Source organism: Gloeophyllum trabeum (assembly GCF_000344685.1).
Source record: "Gloeophyllum trabeum ATCC 11539 unplaced genomic scaffold GLOTRscaffold_00019, whole genome shotgun sequence".
Taxonomy (NCBI): Eukaryota; Fungi; Basidiomycota; class Agaricomycetes; order Gloeophyllales; family Gloeophyllaceae; genus Gloeophyllum; species Gloeophyllum trabeum.
Genome location: NW_006920428.1, coordinates 387,844 through 406,127, shown reverse-complemented (window position 1 = coordinate 406,127; position 18,284 = coordinate 387,844). Strand labels below are relative to the sequence as shown.

The 18,284-nt window shown below is 53.4% G+C and overlaps 7 protein-coding genes across 7 annotated transcripts; 1 reads left to right on the top strand and 6 right to left on the bottom strand.

Moving 5' to 3' along the window:
- Positions 1–3,815: 3,815 nt before the first annotated feature.
- GLOTRDRAFT_96917 (uncharacterized protein) lies at positions 3,816–4,656 on the top strand (the record flags this gene model as incomplete). The annotated part of the gene is made up of 2 exons (XM_007872742.1): positions 3,816–3,833; positions 3,883–4,656. The coding sequence occupies 2 exons, from the start codon at positions 3,816–3,818 to the stop codon at positions 4,654–4,656; spliced, it is 792 nt and encodes a 263-aa protein (XP_007870933.1).
- A 1,479-nt stretch (positions 4,657–6,135) lies between these two features.
- Positions 6,136–7,258, bottom strand: GLOTRDRAFT_50260 (uncharacterized protein; the record flags this gene model as incomplete). The annotated part of the gene is made up of 4 exons (XM_007872644.1): positions 6,136–6,238; positions 6,293–6,597; positions 6,648–6,991; positions 7,042–7,258. Coding segments are annotated over 4 exons (969 nt in total), but the record flags the coding sequence as incomplete, so codon positions are not given.
- Positions 7,259–8,701: 1,443 nt separating this feature from the next.
- Positions 8,702–11,194, bottom strand: GLOTRDRAFT_82210 (uncharacterized protein; the record flags this gene model as incomplete). The annotated part of the gene is made up of 12 exons (XM_007872741.1): positions 10,863–11,194; positions 10,761–10,804; positions 10,544–10,624; positions 10,437–10,489; positions 10,229–10,383; positions 9,997–10,173; positions 9,468–9,945; positions 9,146–9,357; positions 9,013–9,080; positions 8,932–8,956; positions 8,795–8,870; positions 8,702–8,741 (listed from the first exon to the last, which is right to left on the bottom strand). The coding sequence occupies exons 1-12, from the start codon at positions 11,065–11,067 to the stop codon at positions 8,702–8,704; spliced, it is 1,614 nt and encodes a 537-aa protein (XP_007870932.1). The 5' UTR covers positions 11,068–11,194.
- Positions 11,195–12,282: 1,088 nt separating this feature from the next.
- GLOTRDRAFT_96914 (uncharacterized protein) lies at positions 12,283–12,843 on the bottom strand (the record flags this gene model as incomplete). The annotated part of the gene is made up of 1 exon (XM_007872740.1): positions 12,283–12,843. The coding sequence occupies one exon, from the start codon at positions 12,841–12,843 to the stop codon at positions 12,283–12,285; it is 561 nt and encodes a 186-aa protein (XP_007870931.1).
- A 93-nt stretch (positions 12,844–12,936) lies between these two features.
- On the bottom strand, positions 12,937–13,267 carry GLOTRDRAFT_19298 (uncharacterized protein; the record flags this gene model as incomplete). Its single annotated transcript, XM_007872630.1, has 2 exons — positions 12,937–13,035; positions 13,097–13,267. Coding segments are annotated over 2 exons (270 nt in total), but the record flags the coding sequence as incomplete, so codon positions are not given.
- A 60-nt stretch (positions 13,268–13,327) lies between these two features.
- On the bottom strand, positions 13,328–13,672 carry GLOTRDRAFT_9973 (uncharacterized protein; the record flags this gene model as incomplete). Its single annotated transcript, XM_007872620.1, has 1 exon — positions 13,328–13,672. A coding segment is annotated over one exon (345 nt), but the record flags the coding sequence as incomplete, so codon positions are not given.
- Positions 13,673–13,984: 312 nt separating this feature from the next.
- Positions 13,985–14,233, bottom strand: GLOTRDRAFT_13625 (uncharacterized protein; the record flags this gene model as incomplete). Its single annotated transcript, XM_007872625.1, has 1 exon — positions 13,985–14,233. A coding segment is annotated over one exon (249 nt), but the record flags the coding sequence as incomplete, so codon positions are not given.
- Positions 14,234–18,284: the final 4,051 nt, after the last annotated feature.

Below are 18,284 nucleotides of genomic sequence, written 5' to 3'. Positions count from 1 at the left end.
CACAAGCACATGGTTAACCTTTTTAGAGATCACTTGCTCGAGGGAAACTGGCCCGGCAACGATAAGGAGCCTTGTAAGGTTCCTCGTGACTATAAGAACGAGCCGTGGCGTTCCACCTCGAAGACGACGTCAAAGCGCAGCGCAAGTATGCGTAATGAGGTTGATGCTGGAGATGAGCGGAGGTCAAAGGTGTCTCGTACGAAGGCCTAGTTTGTGACGTCCTAGAGTATGATGTAGCGTTCCCGTAGCTGTGCGCAATCAGATGGGACTGTTCTCTGGTCGTATGTCACTGTTAACCTGAGCGTATGTATGCCACGAAGCATGCACACCCAGTTGCGAGATACTGCCAGATGATCAGCATTAGGGGAATGTACAGGGGTATCTCAAAGTCTGGCCACTGTTCCCCATAATGATGAGGAAAGCAAAGCAAATGCGCTTTGACCGATCTCACACCCTGGTCGGTGCCCTTTGTGCTCACTTACGCCACACGCCACATATAAAGGGCACCACAACTCGTGTCACTGCTTGACCACGACCTCCATCACCCTACACTTTTATCTGGTTATTATACACGTACGATGCCGAAGGATACTCGAGTAAGTCCTGATACTAATGGGTATCCTTGAGTCCGTTTCGATTCCTTTCTTACGGTGCCAAAAGCCCAGCCAAGCATGTCCGAACGCCACACAATTCACATCCATATTACCCGCATCAGGTCGTGTACAATCATGAATCTTCTCGGGATACTAGACTGCATGGAGTGGGAAACACGATCCCGAGAGCTGGGCCGTCGATGGGTTTTCACGAGCCTCCTCACGCTACATTCCCTTCAGGAGGACAATATTACCATACCGGTCCTCCTTCAGCCTACGCGCCCGCAACCTGGCTTTCCCATGAGTACCCGATCACCCAAAGCGTCTGGACTGCTCAGAGCACTTACGTGCAAGCGGAAGGATATCCACCTTCAGGAATGGGGGCCACAACCGCCACTTGGAATCCTCATGGTTCGTACGATCCATATCAGGCAGCAAGCCAAGGGAGCGCGGCCCAGCCTGGAAATACTGACAGGCGTCCAGAAAGATCCTTCTACGGCGAGAGCAGAATGCAAGCTGTAAACGCTGCCAACGCCACCGGTGGGGAGAGAATCACAGTGCCCGGTGCTAACACCCATCCCGGGAGGCTCGTCTTAGGTCATCCTTCTGCAGGAGCTGCGCTAGCGCCCACTGTATATCGGGAGCCACGCCGCAAGAGAGCCAGATCTCCCGATGACATGGCAAAGCACGTCGACCGACCGCACGCTGCGACCGGTCCAGCCATCGCGCAGACGACCATGCATTCTCAGGGCAAGGGGCGAAAGAGGGCCAAATTCGACAAAGCCGGTGACGGCCGAGACGGACGATCGTTTCAAGGCGTCAGTTCATCCAGACCAACGGCTTCAAGTACTTGCAATTCGCGCACGGGAAGTGGCAAGCGGACTAGGTTGCCTTCCGACGATGCGACGGACGTGACGAAAGCGAGACGTTCCGGGGCCCAATTTGAACATGTCCGAGCTAACCAAGTCAAGGGCTCAACAATTCCAGCCAGAGTAAGTATCTCACAATATCTATGCCAACGTGATGAACTGACGACGTCGCCTGGGTCAGGAGCAGCCACCACCCGCATTCGAAGCGCAAACGATGCATCCTCAAATCAGAGTTGTGGCCGACCCTGCCAAGGTGAGCATCCGCCCGTCGCAGTGCCCGTATCGCACATCCAACCAATCCTCTAATTAGGACGAGCCACTACCAATCGAGATATACTCAGGCAGCATGGACCTGTGGTCATGCGACATCGACAACCTGAGGCAGGTATACCTTCCCAAAGGCGCTCCGACTATGCGACACCAGGACCTGCACGACGCTATTCTGAAGCGCCAAGCTGAGGGCGACCGGACAGGCAGCATCTTCCTGCCGACACCCCGGGTATCTTCATCCTCGCCGTCCAAGAGTCCGGTTGGCGGCTTCGTCTGCAGGCTGCAGCCCGATCCTACGCCAGGACATGCGCGTACGGCGGGGACATATGAGATAATCGTGCAGTCTCTCGAGGCGGAGAGGCGTTTGATCTTCCGCCCGGACGAGATAACCTTCTTCCCCTGCCCGAATTCGGTCGTCCTAAAGGCCGGTGTGTCCGCCACCGCGACAGACCGAGCGGAAGGAGTACTGAAGATGACCCGCGTCTGGGAAGGAAAGGATGGTCAAGAATTATTCGAGGGATTCTTTTCATTCGGCGAGATGCGGAAGAAGGTGGACATGGCGAAGAGTGGGGACCTCGATAGCTTCCCGGGAGTTGGCGAAAACGAGACCAATTGGTATAGGATGGCATTCTGGGCTATCAGGTCGAGGAACGGTCAGAGTGCGAAATGAAGCGATCAGCTGCTCACCTTCAGCAAGTCACTCCAGGGGTACAATCAGCGGACAAGCACGATCTCTGTAGATATAGAGCGGACATAGTCGGATATAATCAGACGGTGTAAATTACGATACCTGAAAACGAGCTTCGAACCTACCCCAAGCACCTTCCCGATCCCTTCATCCCTCAACCCAACCACCCGAAAAGACTCTGTAAGTCTTACCGCTCCCACGTCTTGTTCTCTTTCTTAGTCTGCTGTACTCCCAAATAAATGACAAGAATCCCTTAAACGGCGCCTGACCTTCGCCGCCGACCCAAGCGTGCTTCTCGAACGCGCCCTTAGCAGAGCTAATCTCATCGTCCTGCGGGGTGAGGACCTGGTGATAGGGGGAAAAGTCCTCGCTTTCGATGAAGTGATAGACGGCTTCTCTTGAGTAGATTCAATTCTGTTTCGTACGGCAGGCCCGCCATCGGGATGGGCCGACAGCGAAAACAACCTGGTGCTCTTTCATTTCCAACAGAGTATAGACGCGGCAGGAAGGCTTGAGCGGTGTAATCGGGATTGGCTTGTCACGCGAGGATATTGTTATAAAGATCGATGTACATGCCCTCCAAGCCATCTTTCGGCAGGGAAGCCTTGCGCCGGAACGGCAAATTCGCAGAGCAGAAGTCGCAATTACCAGTATAAGCCGTTCCAGATACCTTCTCCGGGTGCGCGGTAGGCTGACGGAACGTTAAAGTCGGCCGCTATTCCACCTCTTTCACCGTTGCAACAGCGGTGTCCCCTCGCTTGGACACCTCATCCGAATCTACTGAGAGGGCGGCTTTATCCAACTTACCGGTCGATTCTGCTGCTTTGCGGCAAGTGAATTTGGCCGGTATGAAAGCGTTCATGCCAGCAGAACGCGGCGTCTTCGCCTACGTCTTCCGTATGTGTCAGGCATCGACACACAAAGAGTCAAGCTCACCTAAAAATCCGCTTTTGGTATGGTGGACAATGCGCGAGGGACAATGCGCAACGAGACGAGTGGCTGAGAGTTGGATGCTGTGCTTGAAACACGAGAGTGTCCGCGGAGATCGACGTGGTGACCAATCTATGAGCGCGTCAGAGTGACTTACAACAGCAAGGGCATGTGTTCGCGTCCCGCAGGGTGATTATAATGCATTAGGCCCCGATGGTTCTACTGCGCAATACTTCCCCCGCTTCCATGCGCCGCAGCGGTACAAGGGAAGCCAAATCTGGCACGGTCGTGCGCAGATTGTTGCCACTTGTTCTGTGGCCCATCAGATTGCCGCGCTTCTCGAGTGCCACAATGTCACGGGCACAAGCCACACCACTCGACATATAAAAGGCATGCGGCGCACCAGTACCCCTCTCAATCAACCACCTACACTTCGACCATCTCACCAACCATTACCCAGTTCCGATGACGAAACGTGTCACTGTGAGCGCGCACATCGTATTCTTCTCGCGCGATCCTAACCATACGACAGAGAAAGAAGAGCCGTGCCAGCGGGGTTTCGAGTCCCGCGAAACCAACAGCTCGCAGGCCAGCAGGCCGCACGCGCAAGACTCCCAAGTCGCGAGGGGCGAGGGAAGCAAGCGAGGAGGCAGAGCAAGGAGCGTCGAGCATCTTTTCCGGCAACATGGACTTGTACAGTTGTGAGCTGGAATCGCTCAAGGAAGCCTACCTGCCCGACGGTGCAGAGACGGCCACGGTGCGGTACAAAGAGGTGTACGAGAAAATCTGGGAGCTCCAGCTGAGGCACGAGTACAGCGCGCGGATCTTCCTGGACGGAGATCAAGGCCGCTTCAGGACCGACACTATCTTCGACCCGATCTCGAAAGATGAATATGAGATTTCTATCATCCACATCGAGATGGAGGACCCATTGACCTTCAGCGAAGACGAGAGAGCGCTGTTGCCTGCACCCGAGCTGAGCCCGCCGAGGGGCGCAGGTATGTCCGGGAGAACGTCGACCCGGTTTGGCTACTGTGGCGTCAGCGACGCTGAGGGCGTGTTCAAGATGCAGCGCGTGTGGGTCGGAGAAGGCGGCGAGGAGCTGTTCGAGGGATACTTCTCGCTGGACGTGACTTATAGCTACACGTGGATAATGGCCGGACACGGGCCCGAGGTAGCCTACAAGATGCCATTCTGGGCGGTCAGGGCGAGGAGGGACCAGCTCGGCGAGGAGATTGGACTGGGACCAGTCTTCCTGGAGTCGGAGGAACCGAATATAGGATGGAAGTGGTCAGTGGATACTTGAGTCCGTGAATGTAGACCGAAAGCATTCCAGTAAGGCAGACTTGCATTCCATGAGTTAGAGGTCTGAGATCTGTGCCAACATGCAAGAGACTCTGGCCTACGCGGCACTCGGAACACGGTCAGTGCTCTAGCAACCAAAGAGGCTAGTTCTTTAGTCGGCGAGCACTAGAAGAAGTCTTCAGTATCGACTCGGAGGATCCATAGACATCCGTTGTGCCCCGTTTCCTGTTCTCCGCTGAACCTTCGCGAAGCACGGGCTCGCCTAGGGCTGAACCAACAGAGGATTATGCACAAGAGATAGATGTATCGATAGACCGTCGTACTTGCAGGCCAGTGTAGTAACTGCGATCGCGATGGGATTCGGTGGCAAAAGCAAACACGTGTCAACTTGAAGCTTGGGAAACTCTACATGTACAAGGACCTGCTTCATGTGCTTGCCTAGACTTGTAAACGACGTAGCCACTGCCAGTAGCAATCCTGCAGCTGTCTATAGCTGCTTGTCCCCTTCCAAGTCGCATCTGCAATCCTGGTATTATCTACTGCTCCTCTTATATAGCAGCTACTGATAGGTATTGGACATGATATATGAGGGCTAGAACCTCGAATACGGTCTCCTCTTCACAACTTGAATGACCCATCGAACCTCTCGAGATCTCATAAGGCATGCAGACACCAGCGAATGTCACAATCCGACCGGAGCTCTACGTACATTCTACATCGACCGCAAAAAAATCATACACTACCACCCAGTCAAGTACCAGAGCACAGTCAACCGAATTCGAAGCCATGTGGAGACGCTTGGGTGCGCAGAAATCAGTACATAATTGCAAGGACAAGAAGGGTGCTCTCCAGTTCTCCGCTTTCAGTCCCTTTGCTCGGTCTTTCATCACTACGATGTAACCTCTTCTCACTCTGTCTCCGAGCATCGGAGGAAGCCCTTGCGCCGCGTTTCTGCCCACAGGGCTTTCAAGACGCGGCTCGAAAAGCAAATCACATCACACATCAACGCTTTCGCACTGCGAGCTCCTCCTACCCCACGACTGCTGCTCTAAATCCTGCGTGTGCAGTGTGCACCAACCCTCTTCTTTCGGACGCTTTACCGCTCTCCAGTTCCTCCCGACGGGAGACTTCGTAGCTCATTCTCATTCTCACAGACCTACTCGGGAGGCGGGTTTACATCGGCCAGACGTGCTTCCGAGTCTTCACTTCAAGATTCTGCGTATACCCTCTAAATCGAAAGTGCGACTTTCAAGATTAATCATCGTTGCTACTACTAGTATAATAAACAGCACGTCTACAAAACACATTACAGAGTCTCTGCGTCAGAAAAGGTCCTGCGGCGTGAACGGAAAACTGCAAAGTCATCACGGTGGAAAAAGCGAAGCGTCCGAACTTGCACATGGGCATCACGAACCAATAAAAGCGTCAACTCATTCATTCCTGTACGTTTCCTAAGTTATCTCATCCTGAGCGCATCCGCTTAATCAGCCTGGTACATCGCAGGCCCAGCGACGACGTGCGGGTCCAGGTAGGACATGTTCGCGGGCGTGATATACGGGTTACTGTCGGTGATCAGGACGAACCTGGAAGCAAACACGTCAGCGTCCGCCTCCCCTATCAACGCCGCGTCAACTTACTGAGTTCCATTGAGGACGCTGGCCGTCCCGGGGCCGTAGAGCGTCCCGTTGGGCTGGATCGTGTACGCCGAGTTGCCAGAGATATTGTACAGCTCCGTGTACGTCACGTTCAGCTGCGCGATCCACGCCGCGTACTTGGGCGCGCCGGCGAGGGTCCGGGTGGTGTACGAGCTGTTGGGGCCGACAGACTTGCCGGGGGAATCCCAGGTGAAGTGGACCTCGTACCCGGGCGCCGTGAGCGAAGAGACGTTCGACGAGATGGCGGGCTGCGTATCTCGCGGCAGGATAGCGTGAGTCGGGTCGTTCTATGGCGGGCTGTTAGAGTCAAAGTGCTGGAAACAAAGGGAAAACGCACGGTGATGTTCAGCGCCGGGAAGTTCGTCCAGTTGAGGTGCGGGTTGCCCGCAGGGCAGCTAACGATGTGCGGCGCGAGCAGCGTCCACTGCATGCTCTGCGTGATACCGGTGCTGAACCACTCGGGGTAGGGGAAGAGGCCTTCGAACTGGCGGAACGACATCTGCTGGCGCGCCTCCTGAGTGATCGACTGGATGAGCAGGTTCGCGGACGCGCGGTTGTGCAGGTGCTCGAGGAAGCCGTAGACGCCCGCCTCGCCCCACCGCGTCAGTTTCTGGCAGAAGTCGATGAATTCGCGGACGGTGTTGAAGGGGTAGGTGTAAGTGCACTCCTTGGCGGCGCTCGCTGAAATACAGTGAGTGGAGTGCAAAACGATAAGGCAGGAGCGAGTTTACCCCCAAGAATATTCGATATCATGATGGCGTGTCCAACCTCTTGATCAGCCATGTGCTCGATCAAGAATCGGTCCTCTGCAGTGAGTCCCTCGGCTTCAAAGTCCTCGTCTGAGAACTTGGCCAAGCCATAGTGGAACAGGTCAAGCTCGATGTACTCTTGATGCAATCCGAGTTGCAACGATTGGTAGTCAAAGTCCGTCGTCGCGTTGTAGATGGGTTCGGGCAATCGGAGGAAAAAATATTACTCTTGCTGAAGTCACGCCGAGTAGGGATGACGCGGATCCCTGCCTAAGCAGGACGGGAAGCTCGACGAGCTGACTTCTATGAACTTCGACCAGGACGCCGTGGCTCGATGCTGATGCCTGAATTGTGCGGATGACGAAGTAGATGATGTCGAGCCAGCGTTGGATCGGGCTTCCTGGAAAGCCTTTAACCCTCGGTAATGAACCGCGCGGGGCAAAGTGTCGTCCGCTAGACCCGACTTGTCCAAGTCCTGGAGACTCGGAACTGAGCATGACCCACTGCCTGGGTCCGCGCGCCGCATGCGGCCTGTTGAATGATATTCTGCCCTATAACAAGTCATGAAACGGAAACGACTTGCGAATTATGACGCTGTGGAGCACACAGAGAGTTACTCCGGCGGCTCTGATCGAGACGCGATCGTCACATTGCACGTGAGCGTGACATCGGCCGACGCACTCGCGGTGATTGGAAGCAAAAGCAACTCGGGTGCAGCATATCTCTGCTGCTGACTGCTCCCGGCTCTAAAGTTGACTGAAAGGTAACGACTCCCGAGTAAGAAGCTTACCTATAAGTACGAAATCGAGAGGCGCTAGGTGCACCTTTCATGTCGGGGCACTTCATGGCGCCGACTAGCAATCCCGTAGAAAACTCCGTGTGGCACTCGGAGACGCGTAAACAATGAGCATATGCGCCGCCGAAGACTTATACTTCAAAAGAAAGGGGGAAGACATGAGGGCAGAGGGGAAGAAAGGTGTCCGGGTGTCTCAGGGCTTCAGTCCCTTTATAGTCAGTGTCGGAGAGATCGATGCAGAGTCTGGCATATGTCGAGGTTGACCGTCCAGCAGGCGTCGAACACAACCCGATCGGGTAAGGGCGTTTCTACATATAGTAATGACTTTGCTCGTCGCTTGAAACAAGTCAACCCGAGGACGATATCTACTGCTTTCCTGGTAGCAGATAGTCGCTTGAACGCAGGCATCTTCCAACCCATGCAAGTTGTTGGTTCGAAGCCTTCTCAGACTTTGTTGTCAAATACCGAGCAGGGTACAATTATAGCTTAGAGCTCTGAGAAGGAACCCGACGTGGCATGTGGGAAGGATTTGCGGTGGAGTCTTCGCTGCGGGAGGTTCTCGAGGTCCGTCAAAGGCTCCGAGACATCAACACCCCTCTGCACCGTTTCCCATCGAGTGGAGTCGCGGAGAGGTGCCTGAGGTGCTCACAAGCGAGGGACCGCATTGCTGAGGTCCCCGGGCGCGAGCAGTGCAACGCCGACAGCACATAACCCAATGGACATCGAGAATCGTATGTACACGCCGGAGATGTTTCGATTCTGGCACGCGTCAACCCGCCTCACAGAGAAACCACGTCAGAACCCGCACTCGGCGAGCACTAACTGCTGCCGGGCTGAACGACGGCTTTAATAAAGCATGACGGCGTCGAAGACGAAGTTAGGTGAGCTGCAGGGCAGTTGTCAGTCGATACACGTGCAGGACAAGCCGCAGGTGCTTACAGGAATTGGCTTCCTGACGATCCGGAAAGTACGTCGATTTTGATGGTATTAGAGCCTTTTACTAGGACTCCGTCGGCTAGATGAGGTGCGTTCAGTCATCATACCTATCTGAAAGCCATACAACAGGAAATAATTACGAATGGAGATGGTGTAGCGGTTGTTCTGGTAAATCAGATCATGTCAGTAGCGCAAAACCAACATTGCACTGAGCGCCGTACGTTTCCCCTCCATGTTCCACGCGTGACGCCTCGCGAATCAGGCTGAGTGGGGGCGGATGGATTAGGCCCTGTATCAGCAAAATCGGGGAGAGTTAGTGGACGTCACACGTTCGCGACGCATCTGCGTTCGTACCTGACCAATTGTTCACAGTAACGTGCGGACGGCCGCCAGCAAACGCAGAGGTAGTGGCGACGACGAGGGTCCTGGCGCCGAGTTGCGAGGAGGTCAGCGTAGCGCTGATCGTGACGGGGCCGATGTCCTTGAAAACTGCCATGGGGAAGTAGCCGGTGCCTTGCGAGATCGTAACTGTGCGCAGCCAGTCGTGCATGCGGCTGTCAGACGGGCTAGGGGGCAGTGATTTAGGAATGCTGCTTGTCCAAGAAGGTCGACCATCCACTTACTGCATCGTCTCGATCATACTAGCAGAAGTATACGTACGTCAGTCAACGAGCACGGAAATAGATTCAGCACGCACTCGGCATTGAGGAATCCCTTGGGCGTGCCATCAAACTCCCCGAACTTGAATATATAGCTGCTGGGCAGGCCCTCGGTACTCGCGATGCTCCCGGAGACCGTCTTCCCCTTCTCAACGGTGACATCCCTCGTCGCGACCTCCAGCTCGCCCTTATACAGCGTCTGCGTGTACTTCCCGGGCTTCATCTTCGGCGACGTGAACGACCCGTCGGAGCCCGCCTTGACCCAGTACTGCGCCTGGTCGTTCTTCCACCCGAGCACGATGTCGAAGCCGGGCGGGACGCCCGTCGCGGTGCCCTTGACGTACCCGCGGTCGGCGAAGTTGACCATGCCCTTGATCTCGCCGAGGGTCTCCCAGAAGTCGAGGTTGACGTCGGCAGAGGGGGAGGAGCCCGTGGTAAATTGGAGCACGTAGGGGCCGTGCAGTCCCTGGCGGTAGGACTCCGTCTGCATGTGATCTGCGTGGTGCTAGTGAGCAAGAGAAAAAGGCGAATGGAGTAGATGCGTACTGGAGTTCATGTAGAAGTATAGTTCCTCCTGTTCCGTGCCTTGGTTATCGATGTCTCGGAAGAAGGGCCCGCCGGAAGAGCTTTCATAACCGTATCGAGGAATTATCATCCAGGCGCCAATGTTGTTACCAGTGAGTCCGTGGACTTGGTCCTCGATGAAGCGCTTCGAGGAATAGACTGACAGGTATGTCAGAACCTAGTTTCCCGGCGTATGGAAGATGAAGGTGCAAACATTTGCTGTGAGTCTGGCTGCCCACTTTGAAGACGTCCTTGCCCTCGATCGCGGTGCCGCCCTGGACATCCGATTCCGTATACCCCTTGTAGATAACCGCGCGATTAAGACGCGCGATGAACCTTAACTCGCCCACGGACGGTTCAGCGGACGTGCTGTCAAGCCATTAAGGATTATATCATAGGGACATCAGGACACAAGTTCGCACTAAGTGGCCATATGAATGGCGGGGTTCTTGTATTGGGCTACAAGGTATTGCGTCTAGACAGTTCGTAGTCAGTCGGAGATCCACAAATATTCTGGCATTAGCCATACCAGAGTACTCGTTTCACAAGTAATCTTGACATAATTGCCAATAGTGGTGTACGAGACGGTCGCAGAACCGAGTCCAGAGGACTAGCGGGCGGCACATAGTCATCGTCAATGCAAGACGGATGGGAGATCTCATGCGACATACGATCTGAGAGAACTTCGACTGCAATGAACAACAGAATCAGTATTGGGGGCGCTAACAAGTGTCCGATCCTCTCACTTGATCCTGCGCTTCCTGGCCGTTGTACACCATAGAGGTGATATCTATGGGATGCCTGATAGCGTCATCGATCTTTCAGTTACACCTCGCCGTGGTACGCACCGCAATTATTGCTGTGGACCTTGAAGACCAGACCGCCAGCCGTATCGACCGTAATGGTATTGCCAGATTTAGAGACGCTCAATGCACGGGGCATGAGTTGATGGAGGGGGGCAGCTTGCATGTCAGACACGCCGGTGTGGATGGCAGCAGAGAGAACGGAGGGGATAGCTGCCAGGAGCAGTGCAGATTTCGAGGAGGGGAACATGTCGGATTACGGTGAAACAATCAATGAATGACAAGAACAAAAGAATGAAGAGGACTGTTCGTCCAATGAGATAGATTCTATGAGCGCCGGATATATAGTCAGCAAGTCTGGCTAGATGGGGGGAGGACAAAACACCGAGGTTGATCCTTAGATATAGTCGGTCAAGAGAAAGAAGAGTCGGACGGAAGTCAGTCCATCGTATGGTAGGAGGCAACGCGATCAGAAATCCGGGACATTCGCCGGACACAAGTCTCCATAGTCACTGGGTAACGCTGTATAAAGCGCGACGGCAATATCACTTCAGCCAGTCATAGCAATGGACGCGCCATTGGTAAGGGAGATCGCCAGGCACCGCTGGAGGCAGCGGACAACCGGCACCCGATCAACGGTGCCGAGCGTGACGCGAGACTAGTGCAATAAACGCGTGACGTCACGCGTTCCGCGTGTCACGGAAGTAAAAGAATACTAACCGTCGGACTTTTCCATCAAGGACCGGCTCAGCAAAAACGAAGCCTATCGTCCAGATATACTGGTTAACCATACAGCTATGACTTTGGTGTGATATGCGTGAAGTCAGTTTCAGGCACCCTGGGTACAATACCCATATTGAGCCACCGAGAAAGTGTGAAAGGAACCGGACAAAGGTCAAAATTTGTTCATAGTGTTGCCTTGCAAAACAAATGAAAGTTCAATGAACAGTGCTGAACAAAGATCATATCCTGTGTCACAATCGAACTTTTGTGCACTCCAAAGTAGTATTATTCTGGATTGTTTCACTGACTGTGCAATGGACAATCATGAAAAAGGTTTGACCTTTGACCGGTTATTTTCAAAGTTTTGTGCATGCTCAATATGGGTGATGTACCCAGTGGCAGGGGAAGTGGTGCATGACGATTTTAGGGATATTTGATCACGATTTCTTTCTTCATTGAACTTTAAACTTGAACCGCCCCGCGGTTATGCGACAGAGTTAGATGGCGCACACTTACGCAACCGGTCCGCACCCTGCGGAAGGGCGTGCTGCAAGGAGCTCCATCGTGCAGTCGTGGAATCCGTCCATTGGCATCTATCTGTCGGCTCACGACGTTTGGTTGCCTGTCAGGGTAGGACGTGATTATTGATCGACGAAGAACAGACACCATAAGGAATGCGAACGTATAGAAATACAGGTCAATGAGGCTTGGTATTCAAGGCGCATCCCTAGATCTCTACAAACTACACTCCGCTGCGAGACCTCTTCGACCTTCGTTCGTCCCCCGCACCCTGCTGGGTCAGCTCGCTGACGCTGCGCTTGGATGTTGCCCTGGAAGTGGACGAAATAACCCAGGGATCCGGATTGTGATTCTTGTCCACCTGTTTTGCCAGCGCTTTGTCATTCGTAGGCCATCCCTTGTTTTCATTCAATCGGCCGAAGAAGAGCGCAAGCATCTGCTGATGGCTCATCACATATCCCGCCGCTTTCTCGTACGTCTCTCGCCTTTTCTCGAGGTCCACGTCCAGGGCTTCTTCATCCGGCAGGTAGTCCTCAAAGCCTTCAGGCGCATGGTAGTCATCAACCGGGTCGGTGTCATCGTCGGTACCCTCGGAAGCTTCCGAGGGAGGTGAAGAGAGTACCTCGTCATCCAATGCGAAGGCACGGCGATCTTCGTAGAGGATGTAGTAGGCATTGAACCATTCGAACAGAGTCTTGATTATGAGCTGGAGGTGCGGGCACTTGAACTCAAAGTCGATGCCGTTGGTGAAGAAGCAGCAGGCTTTGTGGACACCGCCGACCATGGTGCCATTCTTGGGACGAACTTCATCGAAGAACGCGGTCATAAATGTCGTCACGGAGGTACGACCCTCAAATGGCAGCCAACATACGCCCTCGTAGAGAAGGACATGTAGGAAGGATTCGAGATCGTCCTGCACCTCATGGATCTTCGACCGATGGGCCAGCAGCCGAGCAGACATAAATTGCCATGTACCCTGAGTTATGAATGGGCCAGGAGGTTGGGGTAGTACCCTAAGAGTTACGAGTGACGCGCACCGTACGATCGGCCTGCCTGACCTCCTTGATATCTATGTCCTTCGAAAGATCCCAGTCGTTCAGAAGGCCACTTGTCACCACTTTCTCGTCCTTTGTCGTTCGCACAATCAAAATATTGCCAGCGCTGACGTCTCTATGGAGAATGCGCGCTTCGCTAAAAGCCTTGGCATGCGCTAAGAAAGAAAGAACCTTGGTCCCTCAACCGTTCCCAGCACTAGATTCACGTGACGTACCATATATGCATTCAAAAATTACCTTCACTAACTCCCTAGAGTTCGTGAAACTCTCAAGATCGCATCCAATTTCTTTTACGACGAGACGATAATGGACGTGCGACTTCATCTTATTCACCGCGAGTGGTCGGTCTCGCCAATAATCCGGAGAGACGGTGGCCTGTCCCGCAACGTCCCCGTGGTAGAGCACAGTAGGCACAAATTGAATACCGGTCTCGTTCAACTTGCCTATCGTATCGCCCTCCTTCGCTAGCGACTTTACTCGCCAGCAGTCCTTCAGAAACACCAGTCTGCGGTCCGAAAGGTCCCAAGCGATGTAGCCCCGTGTCGCCCGGCCCGTCAAGCCAGTGGTGGGGGCGTGCGGCTTGCCCACCAAGAAGTAGCGAGGCTCTGTGTCAGGCTCTGTGTCAGGGACCCGGCTTGTTGACGTGCGGCAGCCAGCACCGTGCGTTTTGGTGGAGGTAGTTTTGGGGACATCGATACGCAATTTATACCACGGCCAGTCGCGATTGCACGATCTCTTGAAGTAGTCCAGCTTGTATTGCTCCTCGCCGGACGCGTTGCAGGCTGCAAGCATAGTCTTGTACAGGCGGGTGCCTTCCTTTATCTCTGCCGCCGTCACGTCGTATCCTTGATGCTCCGGGGTAGCTTTCGTGAACCGCCAGAGGAACTCCGAGAGATGTTGGGGTTCGTCAACGTAGGGGATCCTCTCGGTGAATACCGCACCAGAACGATCCCATCGAACGAGCCTGACGTACTCCCCAAGGATAATGAGCGAAAAGACGTGCGTGCGGTGCTGGCGTGCAAATATCTCCGCAGCGTAGTTTATGATTTGACCTCGAACGTCCCTCCGAGCAATGCGTTGGGGCTCGGGGGGCCGATCGACGCTGTCCTCGAAGGGGTCGCATAATGTCGTATTGGCCTGCGTTTTGAGCTCGGCAAAAAGCGCCACCCTGTTCCATCGCTGACCCTCCTTCGAAGAATCGGGCGCATGCTCCTTGAGATAAAGACCCATATCCACCGGTTGAAACCCCTTATCTTTGTCGTCGGTATTATCGCGCTTGACTGATGTGTCAACGAGTTCGTACTTGCCGCAGAGTTTATGCTCCTTAGCGCACTCGACCTAGTCGACCGTGACAGCTCAAGACACGGGTAGCGGAGAGATCCTGGATTTACTCACAAACTTGGAATACATCTCATTCTCCGTTTTACATGACCTCATTTCGGTGAATATCGCCTTGGATCTCGCCAGCTTGGGGGCGGCCTTGCGAGTCGGTAAGAATGCGTCCAGGAATGCCTTAGGATCCAACGGACCAGCGAATGTGTCTGTCATCGAAAAGAAGTCCTACTTGTGCTTTATTTGGGCGTCAGGTACTATAGCAGAAAATTTCCGGTGGTTCGAGGGTCCGCATTTGTGCGGTGACGAGGCTGCTTTAGAAGTCGACATGATGGCGGGAAAGACTGAGCTCACCTGCAAACGTTAGTCACCTTGTATATGTTCGAAATGTGGTGTGGAGAGTGTTCCCGCTTATCAATCAAACGATGTGGAAGCGCCTTGGTTCTGGCACGTTTTCCCTCGTGAGGACGGGCCACGCGTGTCCCTGCCACAGCTTCTTATGATTGGTCAATAAATTCTCTATCACTCGCTTGAAAAATACTAGCGAAACAAAGGGATGGGATCGCAGGGATCAAGACTGTTACTGGGCTGGTTACGAATGTGGCGGCCTGATAGGACGCGAGCGTGACTTATCGCGTCGGTATCTGTCACGCGGTCACGTGTCCTTCCATCACTGGCTCAGTGGCTGTGATTGGCCACGTCGGCTAAGTAACTAGATCACAGAAATCATACTTCAAGTCCAACATTGGATAAGTAACAGAACTCTGTTTTTTACGAACGATGCGATGTAGACTGCGGACATGGGGTCATGCAATCGACCATCCTGTATTGAGTCCATTGTGAGGTATGGGCAATCAAACTCGGTCTGGTCCCCTAACAATTGTTTTATGTCCCGAGTGGATGACTGGTGCGCCATAGGAACACCCGGACTTTTCGGGAGAACTCTTCATGCCGAACGGAGCACTATATATGAGGATCTGAAGTTATGCACTGGCCATGGTTACAGATGCTTCCCCTGTGTATCGCGTGTCATCCAGATTAATTACCGCAGCCTGTTGGTCCGATACGTGCTTCCGTGCATGGAAGAAAGCACAGGCGAGCACATGAGCCATTAACAAGGATTTTGCGCCAGTGGGGTTCCATTCAAGTGGGATACTGAGATCAGTAGGGTTGGGTATGGGTTTCAGGGCACCTCCGCTCGCGAGACGGTCCGCACCGTTATTCTCTTCGTGAGTGCTGTGTCCCTTACATTTAAAAGTCGTGGCCGCGCCTGGCGCCCTTGATAGCGCAATGAGACATCTCCAGAGCTCCTGGTTCTGTATATCAATGTAATTCACATCTTCGAAAATTCTATAGGTATCCACCAGGGCATAACGTCGCGGGTTCGTCGCGGGCGCGAATGGTGAACTTCTTCATAAAGCACCCGCTCTGCAAGAACGTGATGGCTAATGGGCAAAGTTCTCAAGCTAGTCAGTCAAGTGCACTGGTCACTTTCGGAACCACGAAGAAGAGAGCATGCGGTAGGCAAATATGTATAGAAGATATTCGGAAATGGCGTACCGCCCTTCCCGACAGCACACTATTTCCGCCTCTCTTATTTATTTCATCACGTAGGTTACGTTCTTGTAACATTCAACCTAGGCTACGATGAGTCAACGTGAGCCACACCAGAGCGCATAGAGAACTCTCGGTACCTAAACGAGCTCAGGCCCGAAAGGAAACCGATTCCGTACAATACAAACGAGACGATCAACGTCCCTTTGCCAACATGCTTGGCTATCATGGAAGGTATATCTTCAGTGCGTCAGAGCTACTGTCAAAGAAGAGCGCCACATACGAAAAAGTTGCTGACACAATGATCCTGTCGCCTCTCCCGACGAGATCACCTAGATCTCGCCTGAACAACGTGGCCGTCCACGACTTGAAAAACGTCCGGAAGGGAATTCGCAAGTTCGCTCGCAGGATAACTGGCGCCCCGGAGGGTCTCTTCACAACGATGCTAAGACGAGCTACTTGGTGGGTCATAGACGCTCCGACGGTATGTTTAAAGAGCACGAGGCGTATGGACGCAGGTGCTGTGGGCAAAGGAGGCGACTCTAACCAAATGTCGAACTTCGGGTAGGATAGGTCCTTCAAAGTAAAGCGGGGGACGGGTATGCATTCGTGCGGCACTTCGTATGTGACCTTCATGCTCGAGGGGAAGTAGGCGGCCAAGTCGAAGATGCAGTCGACGATTTCAGGGGGAAAGTAGCGGAGGAGTATAACACGAGTCTGACAGATCTGTTTCGGTGTCAGACCATGAAAGCCACTTCTTATTCTAGTCGGCAGGATGATATCTCCTGAGAACATGATGGACGAGTAAACCCGGGAGCGCCGTTGAGGAGGTTAAGCGGATGATGCGGTATAATATATACCTCTACCAAGTCCAAGACCCTAGGCAGGAAAGCGTTGTCAGTGTTATAAGGTAGGAACAACGGCAGTGCCCCGTCCTCCTTATGACGGATAGATGACAAGTGTTGCATTATGTAGGAAGAAAGAATGTGGCTGACGTACAGCGTCCTGGAAGGATCAGAGATAACACAATGCTTGTCTGCTCCCCTGCCAAAGGACAAACTATTTGGGACCAGTACCGTCGAGTATTAGCCGGTCCATCATGTGAATAATGCATGCGTTCGGATGTCAGTAGCGAGAATAAACAAGAAAGAGGCATGTCATCCGAGATACAGCTACTGAGGGTATATCTCAACAGCTAACACAAGATCTTCTATACAGGCCGTCATGGATTCTATAGTTATCCCGGGGACTCTCATAGGCTGACAGGCGTATGCGTGCATACTGATGTTGGCGCCTTCGACATAGGGGTTAGTCCGAAGCTTCGGGTGGCCTCAGGGAGAGAAGAAGTAGTACAGCATAATCTAGAATAGGTGACAGTTCGCAAGTCGAGATAGAAATGGTATCTGGGGCGTTTGAGCTAACCCCTCAACTGCCCGTGCCCTGCACGGCGCCCAGCATTGGAGTCCGAGGTTCCTGATGAGCAACGTCCTTCTCGAGTACAGTTTGATTAGGCACAGAGGCTGAGAAGAATGCGACGTCAACGACAGTATAGACAAGCTTGAGGGAAGCGCAGACGCCTGCAACGCGTCCCGATCGCAAGTGCGGCATGGAGTGGCTGACATTCCGGCATTCTCCGTGGGACTTTGATACCCACCGACACTGAACCCAATGTCCGCACGCTATCCCCCTCTTCTGTTACCCTACCATTCCCCCTCATATTATCCTAGTTCCTCCCGTGTAGAATCCTTAGTAATTCACTCTATTGTCTCCTAATTTTCAGGCGGAAGAGCCATGTCGGACGTGAGCGTTTCTTCGCTTCTGCAGGGTGTTCGTGGTACTGACTGTCTTGCTATGCGACCTGAAGCGTAAACGGCATTATAGCGCTTGGCAACCTTACAATATGCCGGCATCAGGACCAGAATATTCCCAGGAACATCAGACCAATTCTCTAGTTGGTCACCATAGGACCGATGTTCTGTACCCGAGCTCAAGTTACCATGATTACGACCGTAGACCTTCTGGTCATGTACGCCAAAGCTTCATTATAAGTTCTTATACAACACTTACTAAAATGCACTCAGGCGACATCCTATAAACCGGAAAGCCCTACTATCGTGGGGCCGGATGAGGAAGCATTGGCTGCATTCGAACGAGCTTGTGCTCAGTCAGAGATCACGTATGCCCCTGCCCAATTTGATGACTTACTACCTAGCAGCATATCTTTCAATGGTCCGCCTCACCCAAACTTCTATGGAGAGTCCCCGCCAACGGCGATCCACCCACC